Below are 21,504 nucleotides of genomic sequence, written 5' to 3'. Positions count from 1 at the left end.
TTGACCCAAGTTTTATAAAATTCCTTCAAGGGGTTTAGGAGATATAGAGCGGACACGAAATGGAAGGCTCAAACCTTTGACCTTCAGTTGTGACCTTGACCTTGAGCCGACATGGCTGACTTATAAGTTCTGCACATAGCCTTGATGAGGTGATCGTTTGACCCAAGTTTGATGAAAATCCTTCAAGGGGTTTAGGAGATATAGAGCGGACACAAAATGGAAGGTTCAACCTTTGACCCCAAGTTGTGACCTTGACCTTGAGCCGGCATGACTGACTCATGGGTTCTGCACATCGTCTTGATGAGGTGATCATTTGACCCAAGTTTTATAAAATTCCTTCAAGGGGTTTAAGAGATATAGAGCAGACACAAAATGGAAGGCTCAAACCTTTGACCTTGAGTTGTGACCTTGACCTTGAGCCGGCATGGCTGACTCATGGGTTCTGCACATCGTCTTGATGAGGTGATCATTTGACCCAAGTTTTATAAAATTCCTTCAAGGAGTTTAGGAGATATAGAGCGGACACAAAATGGCAGGCTCAAACCTTTGACCTTGAGTTGTGACCTTGACCTTGAACCGACAAGGCTGTCTCATGGGTTCTGCACATCGTCTTGATGAGGTGATCATTTGACCCAAGTTTCATGAAAATCCTTCAAGGGGTTTAGGAGATATGGACCGGACACGATTTTGTTACGGACGGAAGGACGGACGGAAAGACGGACGGAAGGACGGAGGACGGACGGAAGGACGGACGGAAGGACGGACGCAGACCATTCCTATAATCCCTCCGCCACGGCGGGGGATTAAATATTTCAATCACTTTAATTTGCAACAAACAGGCAGGGCTTTACAGGAATTGCATTTTCACCAAAATTCATAATTACAATTACATGAGACTACTGTAAAACCAATGTATAATGCGCATTTATGTTTAATTTAACCACTCTCATTGAGCCTAAAATATCTGCAAACAAGAATTGTCACTAATGGTGACAAATGCCCCCGCAGCGCCTTGACCTTTGACCTGGTGACCTTGACCTTTGAACCGGTGACCCCAAAGTCAGCAGGGGTCGTGTACTCAATAAGTACTATCAGGGTTCCCACAAAGCAGAGAAAATAAAATTCCCTGACTTTTCACTGACTTTTCCCTGACCAAAGTCCAATTTTCCCCGACCAAAACGCTCCGTGTTCACAGAAGTTTAGCTGGCCATTGATCTATAAATATTGGCCTCAATCCTCCATATCAGCTAAATTTTACCACTTTTCTTGTTATATTGATAACAATGGTGTAAACAAAGTTTGCTCCAGTTAAACAAACCCTGTATTATTTTAGTGAGATGTAATCGACAATAAGAAAGGTCCATACTATTCACTGAAAGACTAACTATGACCATGTTTTGGGTTTTACTAGTGGAAAAGTTCAGACAAATGTATGACATTGTGTGAAAATTTGCCCTTATTCATATATGAATTTTATAGAAAATAACAATTTTGCACTAAAATTTAATGTTACTGTGGTAGGCCCCTTGCAGACTTAATAACATAGTCATGCATACTGCAATATATTTAGAAGTAATTTGTTTTGTTTTATATTACAGTAGTTCAGTTTGCATTGTAAAAATAATAATATAAGATCAGACATGAAATCAATTAGACATGCCAGTTTATTTTCTTAAGTTAAAAATTTCGGAACTTTGTGTATAGAATAAATAACATTTTCACCAAAAATGAAATCTGAAATTAACTAAACTGCTGCAACTGCAATATGTAAACATATAATAATTTAATATGATTAACAAGAGCACCCCCTTTGGGGTGCAGACGCTCATCTGATATTTTTGTCTCTGTATATTAGAAATATTGTCCTAACTATGATTTTCTAAGTCCAAAAGGGGCCATAATTGTTGCAAAAAGCAATGTAGAGTTACAGTTCTTGCTGTGCAGACTCAACTTTTAAAATGATGACTAAATGCTCCAAGTTTTAAAGCAATAGCTTTGACCGTTAAGGAGAAATGTTGACCTAAACACAAAACTTAACCAAGAAATCTGATATTTTCTAAGTCCAAAAGGGGCCATAATTCTTGCAAAAAGCAGGATGGAGTTATGTTTGTTCCTGTACAGATGGTGAACAAGTGTTGCAAGTTTAAAGCAATAGCTTTGATAGTTTAGGAGAAAAGCTGACCTAAACATAAAACTTCACCAGGCAACACTGACTATGCAGGACTACACATTTCATAGCATTTGTAAAACATGACACTGTTCGAAGCAAACAGAATGGATATAAGCTTGCTTAACAAAATTATGTTCTACAGTCTTAATTTTTCTGTTAAAATTCTACACCGGTTTTGTTAAACAGACTTTATGATAGATAGACTATAATTTTTGGTTATGAAATACAGAATATATTATTGTTTGTAAAAGTGCTAGGTTTACACAAAAATTTAAGAAACTGCCATAGCCTTTTATTACATTCTTTTTACTTTTTTACAAACTGATTCCTAAACCCTCGACCTCTAATTCCAAATTTCCCTGACTTTTCCCTGACTTTTGCTCAATTTCCAAATTTCCCTGACCAATTACAAAATTCCCTGACATTTCCCTGACCTTGAAAAAAATATGTTTTTTCCCTGACTTTTCCCCGACCGTGGGAACCCTGACTATCAGCATGTGAAGTTTGAAGGTCCTGGCTGCAGTGGCTCACGAGTAAAGTGCCTTCATGCAAAAAGTTAACGCTGTGACGAACGAACTAACTAACGAACGGACGGACAGTTGAAAACTAATATGCCTCCCTTTGGGGGCATAAAAATCTTTTTTGATCAAACTAGAATTAAAACAAAACTGAAACAGAGTAGAAATCTAGACAGCCAGTGATCAAAATTAAGCCACTTGTGACAGATCTTGGAAGAATTTTTATTAAATTTTATATTTTGTGGAAATAAACCTTTCAGTTGCCATAAGCTGGTTAACTCAAAACAAGAGCTGTCAGTAAGACAGCAAATGCTCGACTATTCGAATTGTTGTCCAAGAAGCAGGAATATTACCCTAGATGTAAGAATATCTATAGAGTTTCAATCCAGTATTAATCAGTTTCAATCTGCATTAGTTTTGGAGATAGTAACTAGCATGCAAAACATTTGCCAGAAGTTTCAAATTCACAGGGGACATAACATGGCCAAAATGCATGTCAGAGTTATGGGACTTGATGCTATAACCTAGTTTTATAACCCTGAAGACACATGTAAAGTTTCAATTAAATATCTGCATTTGATTTGGAGATAGTAACTTGCATGCAAAACTTTAACCAGGATTTTCTAAGTCCAAAAGGAGGCACAATTTGCCCAAAATACACGTCAGTTATGGGACTTGACCGAGTGAGGTTGGTAATTGACCTAAAAAGAAAAAATAAGTTACAGAGCTATATGCCTTTAAATAATAGCTATATGTACTTGCATGTAAAACTTTAACTAGGATTTTCTAAGTCCAAAAGGGGGCAAAATTTGGCCAAAATACATGCCAGAGTTATTCTCGATATCGACATTATGGATAAAATCACGTTTTCCGGTATTAACCATCAATAAACGCCCGTTCCCGGTTTTACGGTGAGGGGGGGTATCGGCCATTACGCTACATGACGGTAGTGTTTAGATTACTGTATTTTCCAGTATTAATGCCCCCGGGGGCGTTACATTTTCCAAAGAGGGGGCGTTTATTTGAGGTAAAAAATTAAAAAATGAAAATTTTTACAAAACTTAAAAACATCGTTCAAACTAGCTATAAAGTGTTTCTTTGTTGTTTAATCCCCCTAAAACGTAATTATTTGGCATCCAATTTAATGCAGTGTGTCTTTTATGCATTTAAATACGGTACCTCATGTATTCCATGTCTGGCTTTTTGACACGCTCGCGACACTACACATTACGTCATGACCCAAACAGCTGTGTACTCCGATAACATTTTCCTTAGTACATGCGGGTAGCTAATAGCGCAATACACAATGTCAATGGTTTGACACGCTGCTTTTAAATTAAAAGTTCTTAAAACTGCCGAAGAAAAGGGTATATCGTAAACACATTGCTGCAAGTTTGTTTAAAGTCGGCAGGAAGCGTGTGCGCGAGTGGTGTAAAAACAAATCAAAAATGTATTTACCGTTTAATTTTCTGTTACGTACCGTACTTAGTACAAATGTTTTGGCTTTACGGTACATGGACTGTTTAAAAGTGTGTTTAATTTTAATACATTGGACTTTAGTACTGTAAATTACTTATTATGTGGACTTATAAAAATGAGGTAGGTGATTTTTTCCCGTTCTTGTTCACTTTTTTTCCCTCCAAAATGGGTGGGGGGGCGTTAATTAGAGGGGGGGGCCTTAATTCGGGAAAATACGGTATCCTTTTTTCAAGTTTTAAACAAAGAGAATGAATAAACAAGAGCGCCGCCATGCGGGGCTATATACGCCCGAAGGCTTACATCATAGGATTGGAGCAAAATTTTAAGAACTTGACTGTTGTAGCCCCAAAGGACTGGAACAACAAAAGGAAAACTTCAACAAACAAATCTAAGTCCACAAAAAAAAAAAATCAAAGTCTACAAAAAAATCCTTATCAGGTATAGGTATGTAAAAATACACCTTAAAATTGGAGGTACCATCCATGTTGTACCACAGAAAAGTGATCTCGGTTTTTCCCTACGGCCAATAATAAAAAAGTTTCAAAATAAGCTATTTATAGTAACATAAAAGGGAAGTAATTCAAAAAAAAAAAAAAATTATTGTAAGTACAAAAAAGAGATCTGCCAAATAAAAACAAGACCACTGCAATGCAGAGCAATATACACAAAACAAAGTCATATATGACATTTGACCCTTAAGTGTGACCTTGACCTTGAAGCGAGTCACCCGGAACATGCGCTCTGCACATCTTTACAATGTGGTGAACATTTCTGCCAAGTTTCTTTGAAATCCTTCCAGCAGTTCAAGAGTTACAGAGCGGACACGAAACAAACTGATATGACTTTTGACCCCTAAGTGTGACCTTGACCTTGAAGCAAGTCATCCGGAACATGCGCTCTGCACGTCGTCTTGGTGTGGTGAACATTTGTGTCAAGTTTCTTTGAAATCCTTCAAGGGGTTCAAGAGTTACAGAGCGGACACGAAACAAACTGATATGACCATGACTCCTAAGTGTGACCTTGACCTTGAAGTGAGACATCCAAAACATGCGGTCTGCACATCGTCTCGGTGTGGTGAACATTTGTGTAAAGTTTCCTTGAAATCCTTCAAGGGGTTCAAGAGTTACAGAGCGGACACGAAATTGCTAACGGACAGACAGACGGACACCAGCGTCATAACATAATACGTCCCTTTGGGCGTATAAAAAAAGTATTGCAGATTATCATTAAACATTGTTGTAATTAAGATGTAGCAAAAATATCCTCAAAGTTTTCTTTATTTTTGAAATTTTATCTTATTCTACACTGCCGCTTCTGTGGCTGGATACCGAAGGTGTGAAATTATTCGCATTTTTCAAGGTAAACAGATTATTTTTGAAAAAAAAATGTTGCCGAGGTCGTAGAATAGTATTTCCACTGTGAGAAAGTAAGAACTTTCCTAAATCCTTATCTTCTGGCAAAAATAATTGCTAATATTGTACACGGTCTTTATATCGGTTAATCTCGACAGCCCCCCTGACCCTATTTACGGAAATACCGGAAAACGGGATTTATCCTTAATGTTGATATGGTCACTGGGACTCGACCCAGTGAGGATGGAAATTGACCTAGAAAAAGAAAAAAATAAGTTTCAAAGCTATATGCCTTTAAATGATAGCCATATGTACTTGCATGAAAAACTTCAACCAAGGTGCGATGCCGGCACCGGGATGGGTAGAATAGCTAAACTATTCTTTGAATAGTCGAGCTAAAAAATAATGTCTTTTGTTCTGAGCTCCTGAAGCTAAACATCCAATTATTGTCTGCAATTAGCAGAAAGACCTACTTCTGTTTGTTTGTTTTGGGTTTAATGCCGTTTTTCAACAATATTTCAGATATGTAATGGCGGGCAGTTAACCTAACCAGTGTTCCTGGATTCTGTACCAGTACAAACCTGTTCCCCGCAAGTAACTGCCAAATTCCCCACATGAATCAGAGGTGGGAGGACGAATGATTTCAGAAACAATGTCTTTTATCAAACTGTCACAGAAAACACGCCCTGGGATCAAACTCAAGATCCCACGATCCGTAGAACGACGCTCTCCCAATAGCGGGTGGGCAGGAAGGCTTACTAGTCATCTTGAGTAAGTATTGTATGAAAGCAGACCATACAGAGTTATATATTATATAACTTACCCTGGAGTGCTCACAATATGTAACCGGGGATGAATGACAGTGAAAACTTCCAGTTTCCTAAAGCATAATAATACAATATATGTAACACTGGCAATACTTTTAACATATAAAATACCATTAAATAAAAACATCATCATACTCAAAACAAAATAGCTTACAAACTAGTAAACAAGGCCATCATCTTAAGATAACAGTTTAATTTCTCCTTCTTTATTTCTTGTTTAGGCCCATTTTCTACAGTATTTCAATAATGTAATGATGGCTATTTCTTGTTTAGGCCCATTTTCAACAGTATTTCACTAATGTAATGATGGCTATTTCTTGTTTAGGCCCATTTTCTACAGTATTTCACTAATGTAATGATGGCTATTTCTTGTTCAGGCCCATTTTCTTCATTATTTCACTAATGTAATGATGGCTATTTCTTGTTTAGGCCCATTTTCAACAGTATTTCTCTATGGCTAGTTAACCTGCCCAATGTTCCAGGATTCTTTACCTGTACAAAGCTGTTCTCCACAACTTCTGCCAACTTCACATGAATCAAATGTGAAGGAGGAATGATTTAAGATATAAAGGCTTCTGTGAAATCGTAACACAGAACAAGTCTCACTTATAAATCAAACTCATGACTTGTACAGAAATGGACAGTCAATTAGACAAACACGACCTAATATTTTTGCAGATCATTTTAAGGTGCATAGTATCAATTAAGAAATGCCGTTTAATTTCACATAAATCAATAGGTAGTGATTTTTCATTTGAAAGAATCTGAATGTTAAATGAAACGTTACCTCTGTGCTCTGTGTGTTTATAAGCTTGAGATTGCCACCATAGGTTCCCAACATCAGGTATTGCTGACTAGACTGAAATATACATCAATGTCTGTCTTCATTCTCAACTAATTAGTTTTAATCAACTTTCTAATGTATAGAACTATTTCACTGATTGAAAAAACACACTTTCCATTGACAGTAACATTTACAGTAGTTTGACCCAAAGAAAATAAAACTAGAACTGTCACAGGAGTGACTCATACCCCCACCATACGGTCTTGTCACAGAAGAATGGCAACCATAAGGAATCTTAAAAATACTTTGGAGTACTTCATCCTGGGCTTCCACATATAAGTAATACTAGTATAATACTAGTACAATAATACAAGTAAATATATTAAATCTCTAATATTAGAGATACACTAAAAGTGAATACAAAAAGGGGTCTTACAGACCCATGTTACCACAGAAAACTGTTTTTACTTTTTACATAGGACTTATAATAAAAAAGTTAGAAAAATACCTAAAATACTGAAAATCTAAAAATAGGATTTCTAAAAATAGACTAATTCCTGGAATTTAAGGGGAAGAAACTCAGTACAGAAGTTAAAAAAAGGTTACTTCCCTTTGGCTCTAAGCCAATCAGAATGAGATATAGTGAAAATACATCAAAATTAACCTGAAATTCTAGGTAAAAGGGGACACAATTCAAGAAAAATTAGTGTCAGAGTTATGCACCTTGTGTCACATGATGTGGGTGATGAGGTGGAACATCTATTTCAGGGCCGTCGCCGGCTTCGAAAAAGTGGTCCGGTCATGGGAGGTCGAAGGTGTCTCGCGAGTGCCGAAGGCAGAAGAGGGGATAGAGCAGGAGAGGGGGTATCCCCCCTCTCGTAAGGGGGGTTTGGGGGATCTCCCCCGAGAAAATTGTAAGATTTGGGATGCCCGTAAGTGCGTTTTCCTTGCATCTTGAAAGCATTTTCCATTAAGATTTTCAGTCAAATTTATAACAGTTTTCAAGGATAACTATCCGACATTTTCCAATGAATGTTAATGTATTTCACTTCTGAGTGTCAGCCAATACAAAAGAAAACAACTATTTCGACCCCTCTGTGAGTCTCATCAGGCGGTGTCATTAATAATGAAGGCTTTATCAAAATTCGAACTTGACAACTATCCGTCTATGTGAGCAACCATACACACATGACAATAAGTGGGGTCATTAGTTTCATAATGCAACCACGATCTATTGGTGAACCACGAAGGCTGAAAACTTCTGTTCACTGGATTTTTCTGACCAAAGGTGAGTTTTGGAAATTTAAATGTCTTAGGTTCGATTTAAAGCAATTATTTAAGATTATTCAAAATAATTAGAAATACTTAGCTTAATTTCAGTTAGTTTTGTTTTATTATACCATGAAAAACACAATTGTTTCCAATATTTTTAAACATACATTTTTTTCATCAAAGCAATTATTATAGACTATAAAAAAAATCGCCCTTTAGACCATACCGGATTAAAGATATATCAGATTAATCCAATCAAAGAGGGTCGATATTTTTGACATAAAGTGTGCCGAAGTTTTCACACCCCGCGGGCAATCATGACAGATACCGCTCGTTGCGGATAATTAGCAAGACAATATTTCGGCACTTTTAATCTAAGCAAAAGCTGAAATTTTATGTGGAATAAAAACTGGTACGGCCGATATCATACTCGACCAAAAAAGTGGTCCGGCCATGGCCGGATCGGCCGGACCACCCGCGACGGCCTTGTATTTTAAGTCTGGATCAAATCCATTCAGTAGTAACTGAGATATAGTGAAAATACATCAAAATTAACCTCAAATTCTAAGTAAAAAGGGGCATAATTCATGAAAAATTGGTGTCAGAGTTATGCACCTTGTGTCACATGATGTGGGTGATGAGGTGGAACATCTATTTTAAGTTTGAATCAAATCCATTTTGTAATAATTGAGATATAGTGAAAATACATCAAAATCAACCTTAAATTTGAAGTAAAAGGGGACATAATTCATAAAAAATTTATGTCAGAGTTAAGCACCTTATGTCACATCATCTGGGTGATGAGGTGGAACAACTATTTTAAGTTTGAATCAAATCCATTTAGTAATAACTGAGATATTGTGAAAATACAACAAAATTAACCTTAAATTCTAAGTAAAAGGGGACATAATTCATGAAAACTTGGTGTCAGAGTTATGCACCTTGTGTCACATGATGTGAGTGATGAGGTGGAACATCTATTTTAAATCTGAATCAAATCCATTTAGTAATAACTGAGATATAGTGAAAATACAAAAAATTAACCTTAAATTCTAAGTAAAAGGGGACATAATTCATGAAAACTTGGTGTCAAGAGTTATGCACCTTGTGTCACATGATGTGGGTGATAAGGTGGAACATGTATTTTATGTTTGAATCAAATCCATTTGGTAATAACTGAGATAATAGATTTCGGGACACGACGCGACGGGACGCGACAAAACTGCCTCCTATATACCCCCCCTCAAACATGTTTGGTGGGGGTATAACTAAACACTGGCAATTATTTTTCCCATGTATCATTGTATTTCTTACTTAGTCATTTTTTATCTATTGACCAATATATATATAAAAAAACAAAAACAAATGCACACTAATAAAATATTTTAAATTATTTCTATTCATTTCCTTAAACAATGTTCAGTATCATAAACTGCAATTTTCATTAGAGAAGAACTGGTATGGACAAGTGTGTGATGTTAAATACTGACTACAGTACATAGCAATACAGTATATATCCACATACATTGAATAGGAACTTATGCATGCACAGTCTGGTTTTATATAAAAACAACATGCAAAGAACAAAACAAAGTTGAAGGTGATCAATCAAACAGCCATCAAGCAAACACTAGCAAATACACACAGTATCATTCTCACTTGGAAACAATCTGACAAAAAAAATCATTAATCAAAGACCTGTTTTTATTACCATGTAATGTAGTAATGACACAAACTGTCAATGTTCACATGACCATTCCATGGAATCATACATTTTTTTCATATGTGTCCTCTGATTTTTTATCATTTTATGTACATGTAATGTGTGTTATCTTCCCGGCAGCTCTACCACGACAAATTTGTCAGCCCTCAAGTATCAATAACTGTTCACTTACTATTTATTGTGAACCTGTACACCTAGTTTGTATATATGTCAGTCTTACACAATTACAAGAGCATGTTTAAAAAGCTAAGCCAAGAATCATCAGCACTGGTGACTAGTAACTTTAAACTACGAAGCCTTACAGCAAAATTAAAGAACTGTAGACGAAATTCTAAATGTGCAAAACTGAAGCAAAATCTGACTAATAGCTATGTTCACGGCACTGTTACAACAATATAGATATAAACATGCTACTAAACATCTATAACAATGCATGTAGATGGAGATACTAATATAAAACATATATGCCTCATGCAGTGATAGCAACAGAAATGTTGAGTTATCCCCACCACCCACCAACATGAAGAGCTTAACATAAAATGATCCTGGATTTTATACCAGTAATGAACCTATCCAAAAGTGACAGTCTTTTTTCAAAAGTAACCAAGCAACATGATGACAGACGGCTTCAGACATACTGCCTACGTAAATTATCACAGTAAATATATAGTTCATCTGAGACTTCTAGAATTCACAGATCATTCTGAATGGGAAGTTTTATTGTCTTTAACCATAACAGAGTGCAACCTGTTTCCCTCATCTACATTAAAAGGAACATTTTCACCTATACAGATTTTATTCTTGTGAAAAGATGGTGAACCATGAAGTGTAATGTATTTGGTCTGTGTTCCTTCTTGCTGATTTCAGTAATTTCAGAAGAACTAGTATGCATGTATTCCTATTGCATGTGACAGTTTAAAGATAACACCAGATAGTGCTGAACTTAGAAGACAACACAGTTTAGTGCTGAACTTTGAAACTAACAGTTTAGTGCTGAATGCTGAAGACAACACACTTCAGTGCTGAACTTTGAAGACAACACAGTTTAGTGCTGAACTTTGAAAACAACATAGTTTAGTGCTGAGCGCTGAAGACAACACAAGTCAGTGCTGAACTTTGAAGACAACATGGTTTAGTGCTGAACTTTGAAAACAACACAGTTTAGTGCTGAGAGCCAAAGACAACACCAGTTAGTTCTGAACTTTGAAGACAACACAGATTAGTGCTGAACTTTGAAAACAACACACTTTAGTGCTGAATGCTAAGACAACACATTTTAGTTATGAAAACAACATAAGTCAGTGTCCAAATTTGGAGACAACACAGGTTAGTGCTGAACTTTGAGGTAAGAACAATGTCTAGAAAAACAAGAGGTATGTTCACCTTGAACTTGCAACAACCCCAAGAGATCTAACTAATAACTGCAAGCAGATAAATACTGGAGAATGATGTCAAACTTCTGACAAACATCTATATAAATGTCATAGCCAAACGATAAAATCTTTTGTAATAGAATGCCTTTTGTCTAAGCAAAATGGCAGGGTACAGAATATCAATATCAGTTCCTGTGAAATTTTGCAGGAAGCAAATTAATAATGAATTTCACAGTATGGTGCGATAACATGGACAGTAGTTTGACATCAAGTAGCCAAGCATATAAATGAATTCTTTCATGTCTTAATACCTACCCTCGTGTTCTGAAAAAAAAAAAACATAACACATATGTATGTGTTAAAGTTTCAGTTTTCAAAACAGAAGTAACACATAACATTATGTCATATGTATATAATAAAATGTCATTAATAAAAAATATTGTAAATGCATAAGAGATTTTCTTTAACCAGGAATTGCATTTAAAAAGCCTGACAATAATACAGAGCAGAATCAAAATGTCTGGAAAGAGAAAACTAGAAATGTGTCCATGGGACACAGATGCCCCAACTACATGACAAAAGACATATGCGCAACAAAACATTAAAATGACAATTTTTTCCTAGGTCAGGGGCCATAACTCCTACAGTACTGAATGAATCCGGACGTGAAACCCCAGGTGCACAACTGCATATGCTGACCAACATTCCTGTAAACTTTGGTGACTCTAGGTCAAATACTTTTCGAGCTACGTGCGACACAACATTAAAATGACCAATTTTTAACTAAGTCAGGGGTCATAACTCCTACATGACTGAATGAATCCGGACGCGAAACCCAAGGTGCATAACTGCACATGCTGACCAACATTCCTGTAAACTTTGGTGACTCTAGGCCAAATACTTTTGGAGCTAGGCGCGACACAACACTACAATGACCAATTTTTACAAAGTCAGGGGCCATAACTCTTACACGACTGAATGAATCCGGACGCGAAACCCCAGGTGCACAATTACACATGCTGACTCACATTCCTGTAAAGTTTTCTGACTCTACGTCAAATACTTTTGGAGCTAGGTGCGACACAACATTCTCGGAAGGACGGACGGACGGACAAGGGCAAATCTATATGCCCCCCACCCCACAAAGTGAGGGCATAAAAAATATGTCCATTCACTTCTAACCTTTATTAGCCAGCCAAAATAATAGTAACGGGATGTGATAAAGCGTACAGCCATTTTCGTGACAAAGCAATTATGTCAGTTGTTAAAGACACCAGTAAAACCTTTCTAGCAGCAAATATCAGCAACTGTACCAAGTCTCACAGCGCAGGCAAAACAATAGAACTTCACAATCATGCTCATTTCTTTCTTCACATATCTGATATATATTGTTCAAGTATAAAAAGTGAACTTACAGCGAATGTACAACATGAGAAACCATCATCTTCTGAATCTTTATATGTTCTGATTGGTTTAAATCTGAAGCAAAATAGTTCCATGTTCTCATCAAACCAAAACTTTCAATAGATGATTTCACTGCATGAAACTGCATTAAAACCAACTAGAGTTGTCACAGGAGTGACGAATTACACCCCCACAATATGGCCTTGTCACAGAACTAAGCCAATGTCAAAGCTGAACTTGCTTGACCTTTGACCTACTGACCTCAAAATCAATAGGTCATCTGCTGGTCATGATTAACCTCCCTATAAAGTTTCATGATCCTCGGCCAAAGCGTTCTCAACTTATTGTCCGGAAAAGGTTTAAATGACCTTTGACCTTTGGAACTAAAAATAATTATGGGTCATCTGCTAGTCATGACCAACCTCCATATTAAATTTCGTGATCCTAGTCCAAAGCAGTGTGAAGTTGTTGTCCGAAAACCGTTTAAGTGTTCCGGGTCACTGTGACCTTGACATGTGACCTGCTGACCTCAAAATCATTAGGGGTCATCTGCTGGTCATAACCAACCTCGCTATCAATTTTCATGATCCTAGGCCCAAACGTTCTCAAGTTATCATCCGGAAACCGTTTAACTGTTTCATGTTATTGTGACCTTGACCTTTGACCTACTAACCTGTTACACCTGTGTACAAAAATTTAAGATCCTGGACTCAAGCGCTCTCAAATTATCATCTGGAAATCGTTAAACTGTTCTGAGTCACTGTGACCTTGATCTTTGACCTACAGACCTCAAAGTCGAACTTGACCTGTATTTCATGATGTTACATCTGTGTACCAAAAATTATGATCCTAGGCCCAAGTGTTCTCAATTAATCATCCAGAAACCATTTAACTGTTCCGAGTCACTGTGACCTTGACCTTTGACCTACAGACCCCAAAGTTGAACTTGACATGTATTTCATGATGTTACACCTGTGTACCAAAATATATGATCATAGGCCCAAGCGTTCTCAAGTTATCATCCGGAAACCGTTTAACTGTTCAGGGTCACTGTGACCTTGACCTTTGACCTATTGATCCCAAATTCGAACTTGACCTGTATTTTGTTATGTTACACCTGTGAACCAAAAATTACTCAAATCAGTCAAGCCTTTCATGAGTTATCATCCGGAAACCACAAAAACCAACAGACCGACCAACCGACCGTTTTGTGGGGGTATAAAAACGAAATGTTCAAACTATAAAGGATCAACTGTCTGAAACTCTTTTCTAAGGTTATTTAATGCATAAACAATCTAAAAGTCTACTAAAAATTTGCGGCAGGAAAGTATTAAACCTTACAAATGCTTGCAGAAAGCAATTCTATCTTTGTGAATTTGTTAATGATACAGATCCTTAGAAATGAAGCTCAGACTGCCTTTCTCTTAAAGAATTGTGAAAGAAATAGACACAATATGAGCCGCGCCATGAGAAAACCAACATAGTGGCTTTGCGACCAGCATGGATCCAGACCCTGCGCATCCGTGCAGTCTTGTCAGGACCCATGCTGTTTCGCTAACAGTTTCTCTAATTGCAATAGACTTTGAAAGCGAACAGCATGGATCCTGACCAGACTGCGCAGGCTGGTCTGGATCCATGCTGGTCGCAAAGCCACTATGTTGGTTTTCTGATGGTGCTGCTCATATACTTACTTTCCAGCAGCTCCACATTTGTTATCTGAAGGTAACAATGTTAGTTTGATACAAAACTGTATAAAAATTTATACATGTACCTGCTATAAATAAACTTCCGGTCCAATTTACCACCATCCACACCTCCGTATTTTGGATGTAACTGAAAAATAGAAGAAAACAGCACAACAAGATTATTCTGTTTCTCAAATTTAACTATTACATTCTTTTGTAAATTGGAGCTTCTTTACAGTATATATCCGAAAACAGGTACTTAAATAATTATCAAAATTATGCATCTATTTAACAGAAACATTTTGTGAAAGATGTTTTTCAGAATGTATATGGCTACGTTTTCGAAATCCACACAAAACTTTAGAATAATCACATGACCTCACATGACAGGTTTCATAACTCAAAAATTATATTTTGGCAAAATTATGCCCATTTTGAAAGAAATTTTGATAAAAGTTTTTCATTTTGAAATTAGCAGGTTACATTGCATACTTTCAAACTCTTTGTCTTTATTATCAAACAAAGAGTGCCAGACTGTCACAAATACGCCTGTCATCAAACTTGGCCTAATTCAAGGGGCATAATCCAAGAGTGCCTAGGGCGATTTGGGTGGTTATCTTACTTGGCTGAGATATTATGCCCACAAACATTGCCAACAAGTTTGGTGAAGATAGGATGAAAACTGATTGACTTAAAGAGTGCAGACAAGGCTAAATTTGCAGTTTTTTAGTAATTCAAGGCCCATAATCTAAGAGTGCCTGAGGCAATTTGGCTGGTTATCGAACTTGGCCGAGATTTTATGCTCATAAATATTGTCAGCAAGTTTGGTGACCTTCGGATGAAAATTGTTGGACTTAGAGAGCAGACAAGGCTAAATTCGCAGTTTTTCGAGTAATTCAAGGGCCATAATCAAAGAGTGCCTGGGATGATTTGGTTGAATTTCGAACTTGGCCGAGATATTATGCCCACAAATATTGTCAGCAAGTTTGGTGAAGATCCAATGAAAACTGTTTGATTTTTTTAGAGAGCAGATATGCTTTGGACGCCGTCCATCCACCACAGGTGTTCACATAATATGCCCCGCTCTTTCAGTGATGGGCGTATAAAAATGACCACTCAAAATCAAGTCTCAAAACTCCAAATTAGTGTACAAAATTATGTCCCTTTTTTTCAATTCAGAAAGTTTTAGTAAAGCTTTTGCTTGTGCAAAAGAATAATGTGGAAGAACTTGATATAGTTGAGTGTGCTGTCATTAATTTTTGATATTTTGTGTGATTAATTAAACAGGGCTTCTCAACAATAATTTAGTTACATAATGATGTCAAATAACGTCAAATAATGTTACTAGCACATATTCTGTTTCAGAACAAAGCTGTATGTGTGTATTTGGTCGAGTTAAAATAAATAAACTACCATTTTCTTGTAAGTTCTGGCAGTAAAGCTGAGGGGAGCACTGGAACGCCCTCTTGGTTCTGGACATTGATGTGGTCTGAAATATACATGTAAACTCAGTAACATTTAGATATTTCATTGAAGGCCAAGTGATTTTTGCAATAACAAATGATTGTATATAGATGACTTATGTCAAACACTGTTCTGCCTCAGTTTTATTAACATGTCCATACCATATATGCACAAAAGATTGCTTTTTTTTTCATTTTTCCTTTTGATGAGGAAATCAACATGCAGTTTAAATTGTCACACTGATTCTATCACAGGTAATAACCATCACTGTATGATTTATATACAACAGATAAATGATCAAAGACGTAGCTGATAACATATACACTTGAACCATTATCCTATCAATTATTACCTTGCAAACACCTTTACTATGCTTTACACAAAGCTCACAGCTGACAAATTAGATTACTTACTGAAATAGAGACATTGGTGGACATGTGACGACCGGATTCCGGCACAGGGCATGCTGTTTACGTAGATATTCTGTGACAATTTTATCAAGGCTAATCTCATAATCCATTGGAGATTTCTGTAATAACCCTTTCCTTACTGCTGGACTTAGCAGGGTAAGGTCCCGATCCTTCAAATACTTACATCTATGCTGTAATCCCTATGGAAGAAAACAAGTTAATAAAAAAAGAACTCCATAGATTCAAATTTTTCAAATGCTTTCATTTCATGCTTAAATGGCCACCAACCTTAGTGCAGTGAAGAAGCTGCGACTTGTAGCCTATTTTATATTTTAAGAAGATAAAAAAAGATGTTCTATTCATTTTAACCCTTGCCATGCTGAACACTATTGGTTCTGCCTTTGGGACCAGTGCAGATCATGATTAGCCTGCATATCCGTGCAGTCTGATCAATGTCTGCACTGTTTGCTATTCAGTCAGCATCTTTTTGATAAGCACCCCTTTTAAGGTATGACCCTCCTTTTGAAGAGTATTCAATTCCTACAATAAACCTAATTTGACTTAAATTTTTTAGGGGGCATAGGTTCAAGCTCCACTGGCAAACATTTGATATTAGACTTCTGTGACCTTGACCTTGAACTTTGTGACCTGAGTCAATTCTCCGCATGTTTTCTTGCAAATACAAACAACTGCTGATAGTTTTAAAAAGATCTTTCAAACTGTCTGAACACTATGTTAAGATATTTGATCTTTGTCCTAAGTGTGACCTTGACATTTGAAATAGTAATCCAGGTTGTCTGTTCTGCGATATATATCCTCTTGATGTGGTTAACAACTGATGCTGATTTTACAAAACAAGAGGACCATGATGGTCCTGAATCGCTCACCTCTTCCCACATGACCCAGTTTTGAGTATGACGTCATTTTTTCTATTATTTGACATAGTGACCTAGTTTTTGAGCTCATGTGACCCAGTTTTGAACTTGACCTAGATATTATCAAGATAAAAATTCAGACCAATTTTCATGAAGATCCATTGAAAAATATGGTCTCAAGAGAGGTCACAAGGTTTTTCTATTATCTGACCTATTGACCTAGTTTTAGAAGGTACGTGACCCTGTTTTGAACTTTATCTAGATATCATCAAGGTGAACATTCTCACTAATTTTCATGAAGATCTCATGAAAAATATGGCCTCTAGAGAGGTCACAAGGTTTTTCTATTTTTAAACCTACTGGCCTAGTTTTTGACCGCATGTGACCCAGTTTCAAAATTACCTAGATATCATCAAGGTGAACATTCAGATCAATTTTCATGAAGATCCATTGAAAAATATGGCCTCTAGAGAGGTCAAAAGATTTTAATAATTTTAGACCTACTGACCTAGTTTTTGTCCGCAGTTGACCCAGTTTCAAACTTGACCTAGATATCATCAAGATGAACATTCAGACCAACTTTCATACAGATCCCATGAAAAGTATGGCCTCTAGAGAGGTCACAAGTTTTTTTATTCTTTGACCTACTGACCTAGTTTTTAAGGCAAGTGACCCAGTTTCGAACCTGACCTAGATATCATCAAGGTGAACATTCTGACCAATTTTTATGGAGATCCATTCACAAGTATGGCCTCTAAAGAGGTCACAAGGTTTTTCTATTTTTAGACCTACTGACCTAGTTTTTGACCGCACATAACCCTGTTTCGAACTTGACCTAGATATCATCAAGATGAACATTCAGACCAATTTTCATACAGATCCCATGAAAAATATGGCCTCTAGAGAGGTCACAAGGTTTTTCTATTATTTGACCTACTGACCTAGTTTTTGAAGGCACATGACCCACTTTCGAACTTGACCTAGATATCATCAAGATGAACATTCTGACCAATTTTCATGAAGATCTCATGAAATATATGGCCTCTAGAGAGGTCACAAGGTTTTTCTATTTTTAGACCTACTGACCTAGTTTTTGATCGCACGTGACCCAGTTTCGAACCTGCCCTAGATATCATCAAGATGAACATTCAGACCAACTTTCATACAGATCCCATGAAATATATGCCTTTAGAGAGTCACAAGCTTTTTCTATTTTTAGACCTACTGACCTAGTTTTTGAAGGCACGTGACCCAGTTTCGAACTTGACCTAGATATCATCAAGGTGAACATTCTGACCAATTTCCATGAAGATCTATGAAATATATGCCTCTAGAGAGGCCACAAGGTTTTTTCTATTTTAGACCTAACTGACCTAGTTTTGACGGCACGTTGACCCAGTTTCGAACTGACCTAGATATCATCAAGATGAACATTCTGACCAATTTTCATGAAGATCTTGTGAAAATACATGGCCTCTAGAGAGTCACAAGTTTATCTATTTTTAGACCTACTGACCTAGTTTTTGACCAGCACGTGACCCAGATTTCGAACCTGATACACTAACTGAACATATCATCAGATGAATATATCAGACCAACTTTCATACAGATCCTGTAAAAATAGGCCTTTAGGAGGCAAAGGTTGTTCATTATCTGACTACTGACTAGTTGTTGATGGCACGTGACCGTTCGAACTTGACCTAGATATCATCAAGTGAACGTTCTGACCAATTTTCAAGAAGATCTTGTGAGAAATATATGGGCCTCCAGAGAGGTACCAACGTTTTCTATTTTTAACCTACTGACCTATTTTGAACGAATGTGACCAGTTTAAAAACGAACTTGACCTAAATATATTCAAGTGAACCATTTCTGAACAACCTTTCCGTGAAGATCTTATGAAATTTTATGGCCTCTAGAGAGGTCACAAAGGTTTTTCTATTTTAGACCTACTGACCTAGCTTTTGAAGGCACGTGACCCAGTTTCAACTTGACCTAGATATCATCAAGATGAACATTCTGACCAATTTTCATGAAGATCTTTGAAATATATGGCCCTCTAGAGAGGTCACAAGGTTTTTCTATTTTAGACCTACTGACTATTTTTGATGGCACGTGACCCAGTTTGACTTGACCTAGATATCATCAAGATGAACATTCTGACCAATTTTCATAAAGATTCATGAAAAATGTGACCTCAGTTGGTCACAAGCAAAGTTACGACGACGCAACGCACGCACGACTGACGCAGGACGGACGACGGAAACCGCGCGATCACAAAAGTCACCTTGTCACTTTGTGACAGGTGAGCAAAAAAACAGGAGAGGACAGATAAGCTGTTGATATTTAACCTCAAAGTGTGACCTTGACCTTGGACTTTGTGACTTTTGTTGGGCACTCTGCACGTTGTATTGTAGAGAACAATTGATGCTAGTTTTGTGAAAATCTTTCCAGCAGTTAAGATAGAGCATGGACATGATGGCCGTACAAAAAATCAGATCAACAAACAAACATGCACGACTCCAATATAGCCCCCATTATACAGGCAAAAAGACAGTTTCAATTTACAAATCACTGAATTCCTTGTTAAGAACAAAATGTAGATTTCATTACAAAACAGAGCAAAACAAACGCTTGATGCCCCCAGTGGCATCCTTGTCGATAAGAAGCAACCTAAGTCCAGAACGAGGTCAAGGTCAAACTGAGGTCAGGTGATGTTTGAAGATGAGGAATGGTCACAGGTTACATCTGTATTAGTATTAATTCATTCTTGTAAGCCGTAATAATGCTAGACGAAGCGGTCCCATTTGGTTAACCATGAGATGGCCCATATAAAGCAACCCAAGTCCAAAATGAGGTCAAGGTCAAACTGAGGTCAGGTGATGTTTGAAGATGAGGAATGTTCACAGGTTACATCTGCATTAGTATCAAGTCATTCTAGCAAGGGGTATTGATGCTAGACGAAACGGTCCCATTTGGTTAACCTCGTACTGATGGACGAACGGACGGACGGACAGGAGGATCACTGTATGCCTCCCGCATCAGTAGATGCCGGGGCATAAAAATATTTTGCTATCTACACAGGTAACCTAAGAGCAGTCATCAAGCATAGTTAATACATAGAACTTTCTCTACAATTAGTGTGATAAAATATGTTAATACTACACAGGAAAACTGCTCAATGCTGCTTACAATTTCATATCAAACAATAAAATTTTGAGCCGCACCATAAGAAAACCAACATAATGCATTTGCGACCAGCATGGATCCAGCCCAGCCTGCACATCTGCGCAGTCTGGTCAGGATCCATGCTGTTCACCAACGATTTCTCTAATTGCAATAGGCTTTGAAAGCGCACAGCATGGATCCTGACCAGACTGTGCGGATGTGCAGGCTGGTCTGGATCCATGCTGGTTGCAAACGCACTATGTTGGTTTTCTCATGGTGTGGCTCAAATGAACAATATGGACATACCCTATTAGTAGATGTTGGTGTATTCTGTGGCTGTTGAGGATTTGTCGGCCTGTTGATGCTGAATCGTATAGGTCCTGCTGGGGTAGTAGATACCACGGGCATCTGACTATCACTCAGTCCTTGTGATGAAGCTGGCTGAGCTGACTGAGAGTTAGGTAATCTTGATGACAATGTTCCCTGAGGAGACAGGCAAGGCTGATTACTCTGTTGCTGGCCTGAGTAGGGTGAATGTAATCTAGGAGCTGATGCAGCTTGAGGTGTTACGCTGACTGGGCTGACCTGAGAGACTGGCAAGCTGGGCAAGGATGAAGCTGTCGACGATGTTCCTGGAGCAGGCTGACTTATCTGGCGATTCTGTAATTACAAAAGTTTCATAATCTAACCTTTCCAAGACTTTCATAAGACTTAGGTATAAAACTTAAAACATAGACATCAAATTCCTACTGGCACAACCAAAACAAGGCTTTGCTGAGCACTGTATACTTTACAGACCAGTTCAACCTTACAGAGAGAATAAGATGAAGACATACAAGAGCTCGTAGAACATGAAATGCCCCCTCCCCCCTACCCTCGAGGCATTCAGTAATTGCACAAGTAACAGAAATTATTGTCACTCTGCACAAAAGTTCTACTGTTCTTGGTGAAAGTGACCTTGATCTTTGACCTATTGATCTCAAAATCAATAGGGGTCATC

At 37.4% G+C, this 21,504-nt stretch overlaps 1 protein-coding gene across 2 annotated transcripts in view; it reads right to left on the bottom strand.

Moving 5' to 3' along the window:
* The window catches only part of LOC123530537 (DDB1- and CUL4-associated factor 1-like), a 123,720-nt gene that overhangs the window by 18,764 nt on the left and 83,452 nt on the right, over positions 1-21,504 (bottom strand). For both annotated transcript variants that reach the window (XM_053521141.1, XM_053521140.1), the window contains exons 23-29: positions 20,811-21,164; positions 16,465-16,661; positions 16,001-16,076; positions 14,674-14,735; positions 12,914-12,977; positions 7,134-7,205; positions 6,343-6,399 (exon numbers count right to left, since the gene is read on the bottom strand). In XM_053521141.1, the coding sequence (XP_053377116.1) occupies positions 6,343-6,399; positions 7,134-7,205; positions 12,914-12,977; positions 14,674-14,735; positions 16,001-16,076; positions 16,465-16,661; positions 20,811-21,164 (882 nt within the window). The remainder of the gene's footprint in view (positions 1-6,342; positions 6,400-7,133; positions 7,206-12,913; positions 12,978-14,673; positions 14,736-16,000; positions 16,077-16,464; positions 16,662-20,810; positions 21,165-21,504) is intronic.

Source organism: Mercenaria mercenaria, chromosome 13, assembly GCF_021730395.1.
Source record: "Mercenaria mercenaria strain notata chromosome 13, MADL_Memer_1, whole genome shotgun sequence".
Taxonomy (NCBI): Eukaryota; Metazoa; Mollusca; class Bivalvia; order Venerida; family Veneridae; genus Mercenaria; species Mercenaria mercenaria.
This window is presented reverse-complemented; position numbering and strand designations above follow the sequence as displayed.